At 40.0% G+C, this 14,923-nt stretch overlaps 1 protein-coding gene across 1 annotated transcript in view; it reads left to right on the forward strand.

The window, feature by feature from the left end:
• The window catches only part of LOC149226376 (beta-galactosidase 6-like), a 149,301-nt gene that overhangs the window by 97,601 nt on the left and 36,777 nt on the right, over positions 1-14,923 (forward strand). The window contains exon 14 of the mRNA XM_089377472.1: positions 290-399. Within this exon, the coding sequence (XP_089233598.1) occupies positions 290-399 (110 nt within the window). The remainder of the gene's footprint in view (positions 1-289; positions 400-14,923) is intronic.

Consider the following 14,923-nt stretch of genomic DNA (forward strand, 5'->3'; position numbering starts at 1 on the left):
GAAGAAAGAAACAAGTAATTATATGATGTCCATTAACGATCCAAAGAGCTCAATGGAACTATTGGATGCTTGCACATTTTTATGGAAAAGGGGAGTGCAGAAGGTTACTGCCTTTTGCCTATAGACTATAATTAACATTAGCAATGGTAATAATGCAATTAAATGCTGAAAGCATTATTGATAATTCTTATAGTCTACTGAATCGTGATGCATGTGGGTAGTTACTTGTGTTGTAAATATCTTCCAGAAGTTATGCCAAAATATCACAAATTTTGATTTTGATGGACAGCATTCAAGTCGATGATGATGAACCATTTCTTCATGGTGGAACTCAACCAGTTCTCCACGTGCACTCCTTGGGACATGCTTTACATGTTTTTATCAATGGAGAATTTGCAGGTAAGTACTAATCAGAGAAGTATAACATGGCATCATAAAATTCAATTGGCAGAATATAGACAATGAACTGAAGCATATGAATGTTTAAATATTGTGCTGGATATATGAGATCCTTGGAGAGCATTCAAATATGATCACAGTGCGTATAAGATTTGGTCATTTTCTTTTAAACTACTTTGAAATACAAATATGAAAGTATGAAAGTAGAAGTAAAGTATGAAAGTAGAAGTAGCACAAGTGTGAAGCATATACAATGTGCTTTGTTTCATGCTATCATATTATATATAAATATCCATTTGTTAAACACACACATGGCAGCAACAACATAGGAAAGATAAACATGAGATTGTGCTTATTATTAACAAATGATATACATTTATAGTACATGGTGTGACCCTTGGATTGATATTCCAAGTGGTCTCTTGGACTCCTTTTGGCTGTTCAACTTCCACACCAATCCTTAGAGGATTAGGTGTCCAACATTCCCCCCTTAATCCGAAGGGTTATGTATGAGTCCAAGAAGAGAGCTGTAATACAAAACGTGCAAAAAATGCATGGCAACACTAGGCTGAATGTGCTCTCTGAAATGTTGGTATAAGGGTGGTGGTTTAAGGATGATCACCAACACTGGGACGGTTAGTGCAGTTCCTAGAACTCTTCAAAGTCTGGCATGAAGCTCAGGTCTTCTGCTAGAGGAAGTGTTCCTGATGTTTTGAAGAGGGAAACCTTCAACCATGAAAGGGAGGTCTCACCCCGCATAAAAGGGAGAACCTCATCTTGAAAAGGGAGGTCTCAACCTATGATGGTTTAAGAATGACCAACAACTCTGGAATGCTTAATGCAATTCCTGGAACTCTTCCAAAACTGGCAAGAAGCTGAAGTCTTCTGCTAGATGAAGTGTCCCCAATTCTTTGAAGAGGTATCACAAACTGAAGGCATGCTCAGGGGCATATTTGTCTCTGGCTACAACTTTGAATCTCGTGTGGTAGGTTGTGGCTCAGGCTCACTTGATGTGGCTTTGAAGCTTGTAGATGACCATCATTCCCCCCCTGTTAGATACAAGGTGAGATGATGGAGAAAAATCAACTGTAAGACTTTCCAATATTCGAGAACAAATCCTGTTGTATGAGTGAAATATCTTCTTTGCTGTTGAAGCCCATTGCCAAGAAGCGATCCATCCAAGATAAGTCTTTGTTCTTGTAAGAGGTTTGTTTCTAAAGCCCCTGTTTGAAGAATCACTGGTTTTATGATAGTGCTTACATGGATGAAGATGAAAACTGTGATCTTTCAGACGGCCAACTCGGTCACAGTGTTGGCGTTTCACAATCTGTTGTTGTTGCTGTGGAAGAGGTGCAGAATCTGGAACAGCTGAAGGTGAACTGTCATGAAGGAATCCAACATTTTGAAACTGGATGGGCTTTGAGTAATCTGGAATATGAAAGGAAACCTCCTTGTCATATCCAAGACCTGTTCTGTGCTTGTTGTGGACAAGTTCTTCCCAAGGTCTGATGATGGGCTTGGGAAATGCAGACTAAATTTCTGTATCTGCATGTAACCTTGTTGCTTCATTGGGCACTGGATACGAATTTGTAATATTATTGACTTGCTATTTATGGGAGTCTGTTTCATTGTTCTGAACAGAAACAGGTTCAAAATGATGACTCCATTGTTGTAATTCTGCTCGCTGTAGCTGAGATTCAAGTTGCAAAAAATCAATGTTTTCCGGTGCATTTTGCAGACAGGTTTGAATGTCAAAGGGTTTCTTTGTTGACCGACATGTTTGGATGTCAAAGAGAGTGTCTTTGTTGACCTTCATCGTGTCTTCAACAGTAGACAACATTAATGTGCTCAATAGCTCTAAAAAATCATTGATTTTGGCCATTGTCTCAACAAAAATGAAGACCTCAAAGGATTTCAACTAGAAATGCACCATTGTTCTTTAAGCTTCTTTTATTATGGCTTCAATTGATAAAATAAATCCTAAGAGATAGAGGTGGAGCTGGGCCCAAAATAGTAAAAAAAACTGATATATTTTTGCAATTATCTCCAAAATAACATTGTAATTTGACTTTATATGTTTCAATGATTTAAATAGCAACCACACACCAACCATGCATCATATATGTGAGCCAACATACCCATACCAAATTACAGTCTTCATAGAAAGATACCAATGAACCATGCACAATCTTCCACATACATATATCATGGCTTTCACACACCACAGATCAGTTGCAACAAGTATACATACCATTCAAGCTGACATCATGCTCCAAATAATGTATCACTTCCTCTTTGTAGTAGCCTGAATGCAAAATAATGCACCATATATTGCTATTGGATGGAGGGAGATTAATAGGAAGAGAACTCACTTTTGATCCTTACAGCACTCGTGGGAAATTACCATTACAAAGTTGGATGAGGAAACAGGTTCTTTGCATTACCAACTGAGTCAGGAACGCGATGAACGACTTTTCTGAAGTACAGGTTCAAACAATTACCATCGTTGTCACCGCCAGTGGCATTTTCATGTTACGGAGGAAGTCTTGGGGACAGAAAGCACTATTTTGTCTCTGCCAATCACAATCTATGCAATCGACTTCTTATATTCTATTAACAACTTGTTCATCAAGAAATGCCCCTTCAATTAAGGATTCCAGGGGAAACAATCAACAACCACTGGATTTTGCAAAACCAACATTCATACCTTGCACTCGCATGACAAAGAGTTGAGATTTGGTATACCTCACCTCCTTTACAAAGTTCATATAAGAGTTCAGGTCTACCGTAAGCTTAGGCACAAACATGAAATTTCGATATGCCCCAATCAATAACATAAGTAAAACAATGACACAAGTATTAGGAGTCGAATCTTTAGGGGCTCTCCTCTCTTAACATATTCAGAAAACTGTGATTGATACTTATCTGGCTCATCTTCTCTCAATGTCTTCATGTATGAAGCGACGTGACCTCCAAAAATATACTTTCGATGGACGTCAACATCCAAGCTCTTGCTTTCCTTGTTATAACCAGCAAAACGCTTGTCGCTGTGAGGAATATCTAATCCTCCATCCAAGGCATCCTTCAGTGCTCCGAAAACTTTGTTGCCAGTGGTGGTCCTCACAAGACCTACATCCAACAAAGCTCTGAATGGATTCCTTGAATCATTTGGCTCAACACTGTAGTCCTCTCCAGTGGCCTCCTCATTCCCAACATATTGATTGTTGGGTCTGCTCGAATTGCAGCATGCACTGACTTGTACAATTCTTCTATGTTCTCAGGCTCAATACCTCTCTTATACAAATTTTCTTGCAAATGGTAACAATTATGGGAGATTTTAACATACAACGGTATAGCTTGGAGAGCTACATGCAGTTGGACGTTGCAACACTACGAACTTTAAATGTTCTTGAAAGTAAGACAGATGTAGACAAGAATTTCAGCGTGTTTGGATTGATGAATAGGACATGTATTGCTGGTATGGGGAAGAGGTCGTTGAACATATGGCTCAAACAACCTCTATTAGATGTAGGCGAGATCAAATGTAGGTTGGATTTGGAAATTGGACCTCCCTTGACAATGCAAACACCACAAGCATGCAGAGAGGGACAGGGGCTTTATATGCAACGTTTTCCTGAACTCGGAATTAGACATCCACCACAATTCAACGTACACGGTGTTCAACTTGCAAGCATGCCTCTACATCCAACGTTACCTCCCCACGATTTCTTCAGATTTGGTAATGGTAGACAGTTTCCTAACATGGATAACACTGCACGAGGTCTCAGCTTCCACACTACCAGCACCACATGTATATGGAGAATTCTGCGTCCAACATCGTTCTCAACAAAGCAGAGCGTATGGTAGTCAAAGCAATGGATGATATGGGAGTTGATGCGTTACTATGCTCATCAGAATGGCAGCGAGAATGGTGTTGATATTCCCGAGGGAAGGAGCGTTATATTCATGCACAGGGAATCACCAACGTTCAGGTATTTAAACGTGTCAGGTACATCAACACAACATTCAATTCATGGCAAATAGCTCAACCAACAATTCATTCAATGACCCTTTCAAAAATAATGTGCAACTGCTTAATGCAGAGCTCAGAAGCACCATTCAAACGTATAAGACATGGATTAAAGAATCGAACAGAAAGACAGGTGACATATTCAAATATGAGGGAAAACGCCCATTGTTTTTGTTATTTCGAAATAATGGGTAGAGATGGCAGGTGTAAGGAGAGAACCCAACTCAAATATAGCTGACAAGGGTTTAAGAATAGAAAATCTAAGTGGCAGAGAGCCAGGAATGACCATCCAACTCTGATACTAGTTAAACACACACATGGTAGCAACAACATAGGAAAGATAAACATGAGATTGCGCTGATTATTAACAAATGATATACATTCATAGTACATGGTGTGACCCTTGGATTCATATTCCAAGTGGTCTCTTGGACTCCTTTTGGCTGTTCAGCTTCCACACCAACCCTTAGAGGATTAGGTGTCCAACACCATTTTATGGTCTATATTGACAATTGTTTGCTTTGGCTTTGTTCCTGTTTTCCTTGTTGCATTTAAATCTCCAGTACCCATGAATATTGAATATTTTCAACATGGCAGTACCCAGGAATATTGAATTAAGGGATAAAGACATTCAAGGCCTTTTGTGTATATGGATGGAGGCAACTTCAGTAGGTTCAATTTCCACATTCTGTTTTTTGGGGAAAATCGGTTCTTCTCTTAAATAAATTGTCTAAATTTAACTTGCCATCTCTTGCTGTTTGGGCTGAGCTACCTAAGAGTATGTACTCAGAAAAGGCTATTTTGGTGCAGTTCATGGAATTCATTTCAAAGTGTATTCTCTTAGGTCAGTTTGTGCTGAACAAGTCCTCCGTACTCATATGTTGCTCGTGTCATTCCAGTGGTTATTTGCTTGAAAATAGACCTCTGCTTTTATATCTCTAAACCATCTAATAAAAAATTTGCTTCTACAACGTCAACAGTTGAATTAGATATTGAATTTCTGATATGATAGAGGTTAATTCCATTGGGCTGTGGTCTAGTCGTTGAAACTTTATTGATCCAGATTCAAATCTTAGCAGGCATAGAGCTGTGATTTATAATTATAAGTTGGCTGAGTTTTACAGGATTCCTATGGAGCATTGATTCAACTAAAATAGTTATATGTTTAAAAATATGATCTTTATTTCTGACTAAACCTTTTCTGTGAGAAGCACAAAAATGTTTTCAAGAATTCATACCATTTAATGAGTCTTGTTAGCCTTAGACAGTGTATAGGAATTGGGTAACACCTTGCATTTAAAATATAGTTTGTTTCTTATCTATATTTATCCATGATATCTTGGCCCTATAAGATAAAATAATTATATTAATGTCCAATAAATGACCACAAAAGTGGGTCAATGGGACTGCTGAGTACAATGATGTCAGTACAAAGCAGGAGCACAAAAATGCCTCCTATATAAAGTACAAGAAAGTAAAACATGAGGTCTATATGCTAAAACATGGAAAAACCCTTGACTCCCAAGTTAGGGCAGCCACAATGGGAGGGAGATGTGTAGAGGGAAAGGGTCTAGGGACTAGGTCATGGTGCACTAGATATTTTTCTACTAACATCCGAGGCCTGGTGAAGAAATCTCAATATGGAATGATGCCCTGAGGAAGAGCTGGGGGAGGATAGATATGGACCCTTTGTTGCACTAATGGTTGAGGAACGAACTTCTTGTTGATGTCTAGGTGATGTTGTTTGCCAGCTGGTAAGGGATCTGTTAAATTTGGTAACTAGGGCCAAACTCAACATGGGTCATCTTATTTATGACCACTGATATTTTTATTAGATTCCTCTCTCGGAGAGGTGTCAAATTGATCTAAAGATCATCTGATTCTGACATGTACAAATGAAGATATGAATTTATTTATATTGTGGACAAATTCTCAAGGTCGGCCTCACCCTCATGTAGGCTCATGAAGCCCAAGCATCGTGTCTCTTGACCCACCACGATTTATATAAATAGAGGTGGATTCCAACCTCATTGGACATAATTCTTGAGCATATTTGGAGCTCACATTTGGAGGGGATAATCTCTGTTTTGACTGCAGATTAGAGGCAGACCCAACGAAGGCAGAAGAGGGCCGTTGGAGCACCACTTCAACACTGTTTGGCGGCCGAAATGATCAGATGCACAGGCTGAGGTTATTGGTATAGTTCTGGGCTGTTTTGAGATGAGATGTGGCTTATCTTCCATAGGATTGAAGGCCACAGAAGGACTGGTATATTATTGTGGATCTGAGTTTGAGATAGGTCATCATGTTAGGAGCAATTCATCCAAGTTTACTATGAAGGTGAGGCCGCACCAGCTGGGCAATCTAGAGGCATGTTACATGTATTTTCTATGCATATTTTTGTGGGTTTTTGCCTTTGTTCTAATGCCGCAGGTAGGAGCTGAACCTAAAGCAGGAGGCATATTGTTTGATGGATGAAAGGCCTCGTTTAGGGCCTTCTCTTTGAGACGCTGTCACTAAAGGGAGGCCGCAGTGCTTATTATAGGTAACAATCAGGTGGAGGGACTGTTTGAGTGAGCCGAGAAAGCTAGGTAAGCTCCCCTACCCTAGCCGCAGTCACTCCAAGGAGCAGCACAGTGATCAGGGGTGTTTTCCCTTGGTCAGAAGGTCAATCATCGTTGTTGTAGGGTCGTTGTGAAGTATATCAAGGCCTATATTAGGGTTGAGAAAGGGTTTGAAGGGAAACAAAGGGTGATAGGTGTTGAAGTTTCTAAGTTTACTTAGTTTAGAAATCCTTATGCACTTATTTATGATTTATTCCTACCTACTTGTTATTTTTTCTTTAACAAGTTATTTACAAAGTAAATACTGAAAATAAACACCAGTGCATGCTCAACATATGACAGATCAACAACTAAAAGAAACAAGAACAAACACACCACATGACACCATTATCTTTGGACCAATGTCCCTGGAAAAACCCAATGCAGGAAAACCGATGCAGCTATCTGAGGGTTTTCTTCTTAAGAAATATTAGAGTACAATCTAGGTGTCGAAACTAGCCTACCCAATAGAGAATTTCCTTAGCAGTAAGACCTCTCCATTTCTGACAAATCTACTAGCTGAAACCCCGGATAATCCTTCCGGCAGCTACTCAGCACCAACTACCCCAGAAACCCCAGCGTCTGCCCAATCTAGACTTCGTCAGCATCTCCTAGCCCAACGCTGGCCATGCGTCAGCTCTCTGAGCCAGTGTGTCAGCTACAGTGGCCTCTTTGGTGCTCTGCGCTGTACTTAGTTCCCTCTGCGTGGCCCTGCGTGAGCATTGGCTGCTTCTACGTCACTCTCTGGCTGCTCCGCTACTCTCCCGACACTATCTCTGCCTCTCTATCTCTCTGTATTCAATGCCCCTCAGTTGCTCTCCGATCACTGATTCTATCTCTCTTAGCAAACCCTGCTTTGGAGAATAGAATGACTGATCACTCTGGTGTATTCTCCAAGTGACCCTCAAGCCTCCTCTTATACTTTTCTTGTTGACATATCAACGGTTGAGATTAAGTCCCTAATCAATGGCTAAGATTGGATCTGGCTTGATCCATGTCTTGTGGACCATTCTAACACAAATTCATATTAATACACATTAATTTTTTATTTTCCCTAAGTTTAGACTTAGGGACTCCATTAAAAGTATTATTTTTTTAATATCTCCTGATCTGTTTAGAATCTGCCCAAACCCTTTCTGGGTATTGGAGATCTCATGTGCCCCAACCTCTCCACCAAATTTCGTGGCTGGAGCACATCCGATGCTACCCCAAATCAACAACAGGTGTTTAGACAAGGAAACACGAAGATTGAAGTAGTTGAAAGGAGTTTTGGACTTGTTATGTGGGATAGTGGTGGACTGAATGTAACCCTAACTAGATCAAGCTGCTACAACAGTATGTCATCAGCGTTGCATTTTGAGCCATCTACTTATCTAAGGGTAGTACTATTGGGCAAGTTAAGTTTGACTTTGAAGTCTTGTATTCTCTCTCTGCTGATCATTTGATATTAATGTAAGAAGATTTGATCAAGGGTTTTCCCCATCTTGGGGTTTTTCCCTGGCTTGAGCCATATCCTTGTGTTTTATTGTCTTGGCTTGTCTTCCTCATTTATTGTTTATGTTCTTTCTTCAGTTACTGTCAATGAGATGATGTATTTGATTGCTAATGGAAATAAAATGGATTAATACATGGGTTGACGTAGATCATTGAAGTGACTGTCCTAAGAAAAGAACATGTTAATCAAAATTAACAAGATCTAGTTTGGCAATATGTCTAAGGTCTTTGGAGAGGGGGGTGGTCCTTGTTGCTGCACAAACTAGCAGGCCTTGTAAAGCGACAAAAAGCTAGAGGGCACAACAACATTTGGGACAAATGCCCACTGTCACCACAACCTAAGTCCCCTACTCTTCTAGGATTTTCACTGACGACAAGAGTCCTAGTATTACTCACTTGTGATAGATGTATATCTATGATAGGTTTGAAGTGAGGGAAGGTGGCTCATTCAATGGAAGGGTTCAACTAAGGTATAAGCACTGGTAGAAGCTAGTGAGGCCTTCCATGAAAAACCCCTTTGACAGATGGCTAAACAAGATGTAGGGTTGAGATATATAGCTAGATATGAGTTCATCGAAGGTTAAGGTAGAGAAGAGAAAAGACGATGAATGATTTACTTCAACAAGTACTAAAGCAAATGCCTTCAAAGAATCCCCAAGTTGAAGGATTATCTTGTAGGGTTCCCTCTTGATGTGATGGTTAGGGCATCAAATTTATGGAGATTTCACCATGGGAATTCCTTCCGAACTTTAGGATCGCTAGAGGAGACACTAAGAAAGAACCTTATACAAACGGAATTAAAATTGCCTCCCTCCAAAATATTTTGCACCAAGCCCCAGAGAGGCCTCCTTATCCTTAAAGGGACGAGGAACAAAGGTGAAAAGAGAGATGATTTTCAAGTTAAAGGTGATCACCAAGGATTTATGATTAATGCCTAACCATTTGGTGGCTTTGGAATCAAGGATGATTTGAATTTTGGCAACTTACTCTTTTAGGGAGACCTAAAGGAAGCAACTTCGCTACCCTTAATGGAAGCAACTTTTTTTTTTTTTTTACCAGCTGGTTCACGGACCCTGGTCAGTTGATCCGCTACTCCAGGTTCGATAAATCTGGGTGGACCCCACCCGAAGGGGGTCCACCCCTCGGTCACCACAGACCTAACCCCAAGAGCTTTCGGGTTTCGACCCTGTGACCTCCCATTGGCGAGGCCCCGACTTGACCGATTGAGCTAACCCTTGGGGCTTAATGGAAGCAACTACACAACACCTCTAGATATTTATACTTGAATGACACTTGTTTATGGAGTTTCAAGATGCACATGCAACAAATCCCTTAGGAATATCCATTCATTCACTATCTATGAGTAATACATGCAAAATTTCCCAACTGTTACAATTTTTAGACAATATTTCATCAATTAGCAAACATCAGTAACCATGAGACAATATTCCATGGATTAGACATTAACAAAATCAGAAATTCTTCCATAAAGAGCACTTACAAGATGGTGAAAAACATATCCATCCGTAACAATGCCAATTAGAAGCTCCAAGAAAGATAGCAAAATTATCTAAACAGGAAAATTCATCCAAAATCCCCAAAGACCATCCACAAATTGCAGGTTTGAAAATCTCTAATGAGGAATCGAAAATCCCAAGTGTGATGCTAGGATGAGACAAGGTCTCTCCTATTTATACAATAGCAATGAGTTCAAATTTTAAAAGACAAAGCCCCCCTTTACATTCCTAATATGCTAAGCAACCCACCCATGGTTACAAGCCAACCATGATAGCTCAAAAATCAAATTGAATTTCCCTCCTAGGCCCACGCAAGGCTGATGTAATGAATGCGTGAAGGCCTAAAGGGGCAGCATTGAGGCCTCATGTGCTAAAAATGTGAGAGGGCCTCAAAAATCACGATGAAGAGGGTGGTACCCTCATTATGCTGCAAAACATCTCCAAACCCCTATTTGGGCTTTGTGGGCTCCAAATGGGTGTCATGGGTCTCCAACTAGGAAACCGGATTCGTCCTAAACCCCCTGCGAATCTCGAATCTGGCGAATCCGACACGATTTGGTCCGGATTCGTGTCCAAATCACAGGACACGTCGTGTCCGAGGGCGTGTCGCGAATTTCAGGGGCGTGTCGCGATTTTAGGACACGTGTCCGGTTTCCAGGACTCGCTAAGCTCAGCTCAGGTATGAAAAGGGCGTGTTTGCTCATTAATATTTTCATTTGGTAAGTGATTTGTGTTGTTGCAGCAAGGAGTAGAGCATTTTGGCAGCTTCATAATCAAGTCTAGGCCCTAGTATTGATATGCTATTCATGGTAATGTTAAATTCTTAAAGTAAAAGTGACATTCTCCTTAATCTTCATTTTCATCCTTTTACTTAAATTTTTAACATTACCATGAAATGACTCAGGATGTTTGAGAGTGGTTCCGGCCTCATTGGATTTCATATGGAGAAAGTAGAATTTTAGATTTCATTCAAAATCCAGCAGACTTATCAGTTTTTCAGGATTTTAGGATTGGGGGATTGCAACGTTTCCATTGAATTTTGTCATGTATTAGGGTATGGAACTCGTATTTAATCAAGAGCACCAAACCAAGAGCTTCTGAATATGTCGCTCCCGCTCCCGTTTTTGCTCCCGCTCCCCGCTTTCGCTCCCGCTCCCAAGTAACACTGTTCCTGATGATATGGGTCTGGACACCATTGTTGAGTTGGCATTGGCCAACATGGATCTCAATGATCCAGTGCTAGAGCCTGTTAGATTTGATGACTTAGAGGGGTCAGCCTCCATACCAGCAGATGCAAAGGCGACTATGGATACAGGGGAGGAGGAGGATGTAGAGGAGAGCAGTGGGGACCATGATGATGGGGACAGTGATGCTGATTCTGATGCTGATTGATGCCTTGAGGCTTGTATACCTGTAGTTGTTTTATATTTTCTATTTCTATTTGCCATTGGCATTGCACCAACACTATCTATGTAACACATTTTGATTTGATGACTTAATGAGAAAACTACAGTTGTCAGTGTGTTTATCTTACTATCTTGTAGTTGTAAGTTGTCTTTCAGTTATGAATTATGAATCATGATTTAAATTTTTAATAGATTTATCATTTATGTGACCAGTACCACTGACATTTATTTGAATTTTGTATGTACTATGCATGCTAATAGCTATAGATGAAGATCTATGTTTGAAATCAATAAATTTGTATCATTAATTAAAATTTGTGTAAGAAATATGATAATATCTAATTTTTAATATATATATATATTTTTAAATATATATTATATATATATATTTTTTAATAAAATAATATATAACGTGTCCTAACGTGTCCTGTTCCGGGGGGTCAGCGTGTCTCGAATCCGACACCACGAATCCCGAATCCTACGTGTCCCGAATCCCCGTGTCAGGTGACTTAGGTCTCCAAGTGGCTCAACATCAAGTTGATGCTCCATCAATGAGGGCTAGAAGATGACATATGCCCTCCCATGTCTCCTTAGGAAAGACACAACCTCCTTTGGGCCTTGGATCAACTATTAAGGGTCGGGTGGAATGTGTAGCCGGTGTAATAGCCCTAGGTTAAAAATCCATGTAATAAAGTTAATAAAGGCAAAATAAGACCAAGGTCATGGGACACTTATTCCAAGTTGAATGTTGGGCAAAACATTCTAGTGTAGGTGTTCTTTGGTTTGTTATGGCTAAGGAAATTGACAAAGGCATTGAAAAGACAGTGGCATTAATTGGCATTTTATTTATGAGCATAAAGGAAATTAGGAGAAAAGGAAGGTGAAAGGTCACAGGGTGCATATGAGGAGGAAAATGAAGGAAAATGATGGAAATTGAAGAAAATAGAGGCCTCATTAATAAAAAGGCTTTTGAGGATCAGTTCACAACCTTTAGTCAGTTTAACCTTTTGTTAGTTCAGTTTTGGAGCTCTCTCTCTATTGTCTCTCTCTCATACTCTTGGACACTTAAGAGTATTCCTGGAGGACTCTAGCATTGGAGGAAGAAAGGCAAAGGGAGGACAAGAAAGAAAAGGGAAACAAAGATCAAGCAAAGAAGAGTGGGATCAAACGACCACAACAAGATTACTTGCAGGTATCGAGTTGCATTATGATTTCCTTGTTAGTTTTGTCATGCATGGTACATGCATGTGTGTTTGATTGAGTGTTTGACAAAATAATATTAGCCTACAAGCTCTAAACCAAGTTTGATTTGAGTGTTTGGCAAGACAAGTGGTTACTAGCCAACCCCATATCTCAAAACAATAAAATAATGCCATAAAATCCCACATGTGTGGGTCGATGTCTTCAAAAAGCATGATGTCATGCCCTTTTCGAGGCATAAATGCTACGGAAGTGGATGGGATGGGCTACAAGGATGTCCAAATTCCCATCATCATAATCAACACCAAATCTTGAGGGAAGAACTCCAAAAATGCCTCGAATAGCTTCCATGTGTCAAAACCATACTCTTGGCACCCTACATCGCCCTCTCAATGGCTAAATGGGTGATGCGGTATCATCTCTCTCCAATGTTGGGGCTCCAAGTGCAAGTACAAGCCCTACCTTGTCATCTGGGTGATGACTATCAAGCAATGCCCATCAAATAATGTTAAGGCCAGCATGGGGGTGTGTTGGGTCCGCTAGGTAAAATAGCAAGAAATCCAAGTTCCAACACCAAGCAGGAGGAGATTAGCGTATTAACATCTAGAGGTGTTTTGAGATGTCAATAATTGCCTAGAATAATCAAAGTGCCCGATGCTATGCTCTGGAGGGGCAACACTGCATTTGCAAGGTCATCACTGCTCTTTAGAAAGTGTAAAACGACTTGGGCATGCTAGTGGTGAGATATAATGTGCCCTCCAAGGCGTCCGTTGATGTGTGATGAACCACCTGGCAGAGTCATCATAAGATTAAGTGAAAGCTACCAATCATTAGGGACAATGACCATAGATTGATCATAGTGGAACATACTTAATTGTAAGGCATAATAGCATTTCAAACTGAGATCATCTTCATATATCTAACTAGACCAAGTCTTGTAAAAGTGTTCCCTACCTATGTTAGTGATGGCTAGATATTTGATGAGCCCCATAAATGGGTAATTATATGGGCTCATTTTACCTCCTAACATAGTCAAATCAACCATTCTCTTAGCTTATTGTATGTTTTTTTGATTATATTTATGCTTATGGAGTGAGTTGAGTTAGTTATGATGCCATGTGGTCTAATGTGTGTTTAATGCAACTTATTGTTGAATTTTGAAGACAAAGTCAAAGATTCAGTGGACAAACGACAACAATAACTCAAAGTGGACAAAGGAGGACTTATAGGAGGGAATCCCCCTCATTTATTACTCCCCACTTCGAATTCCCCTTCATTCAGCTCGGAGTACAAACAGCCAAATCAATGCACTAGGAGGCAGTTGAGCAAGTGGAGGATAACTGATGATTATCTCGAGTTTTGGGAGCCAAGCCTCCCTGATTTTAAGGAAGCTGTAGGTAGCTTCAGTTGTAGTTTTGCCAAGCCTCACTAGGGTTGGATTTTTGTTGGATTTTTGCTGTAGTTTTGCTTATGTAAACTCTGCTCAACTTTGAGCTTATTTTTGTGACAGTTTCATGTAATCTTGTTATTGTTTTGATAATAAAGATGGAATACTTTTTGGGCTAGCACTGAGTTACCTCAGAGGGCTGAAGCTCTTGGGTTAGGACCCAATCCAAGCAACCAAGCTCTTCTTTACTTGTATCTATATGCTTTGTTTCAGTTTGTAGATTAGTTGTTGTTTGATGTATCTCTTTCATGGTTAAGAATAGGTTGCTTTTGATGATTTAGTAGTTTGCTTCCATTTGTGCTTTCTATACCAGGTTAAGCAGTGATAAAAAGAAGATTCAAAAGGTTAACAACAGTGCCTTGGCCTATCTTCTTCCCTTTGGGACCGTGAATTGAGGCAAAGACCCTCTTGCTGCCCCAAAAACACAGATTTCCTTCATTCATAGGACTTCTAGTGTTTGTAGTTTGTAAAAGGTTAATGCTTTGCTTTAGATCTTCTCCACCAGGCTCACTTCTTTATTTCCAATAAGTCTTCTTCCATGCTTTCTTTCTTGTAGCATTTCTCAACATTTGCTTTCATAGATCGTAGTTTAGACTAGCTTGATGCAAAATTTTGGTTTTTCTAGATGCACTCATTTCATTGCTTGTTTGATCTTATTGGTTGACTGTCAGTTCTTTTGTAGCAGATCTCTTCTAACAACAGGATAGCCTATCAGCCATCACATCTTCTCTCTGATCCATGCCCTACAGGTTGCCCAAAGCTCACCTCAAATCTGCCTTAGTTTTATGCATTTTTCGATAGAACTTCTTCCTCTCTCCTTGAGCAAA

The sequence above is a fragment of the Pinus tabuliformis genome, chromosome J (assembly GCF_031772625.1).
Source record: "Pinus tabuliformis cultivar Carrire ecotype Pingquan chromosome J, CPIR1, whole genome shotgun sequence".
NCBI lineage: Eukaryota > Viridiplantae > Streptophyta > Pinopsida > Pinales > Pinaceae > Pinus > Pinus tabuliformis.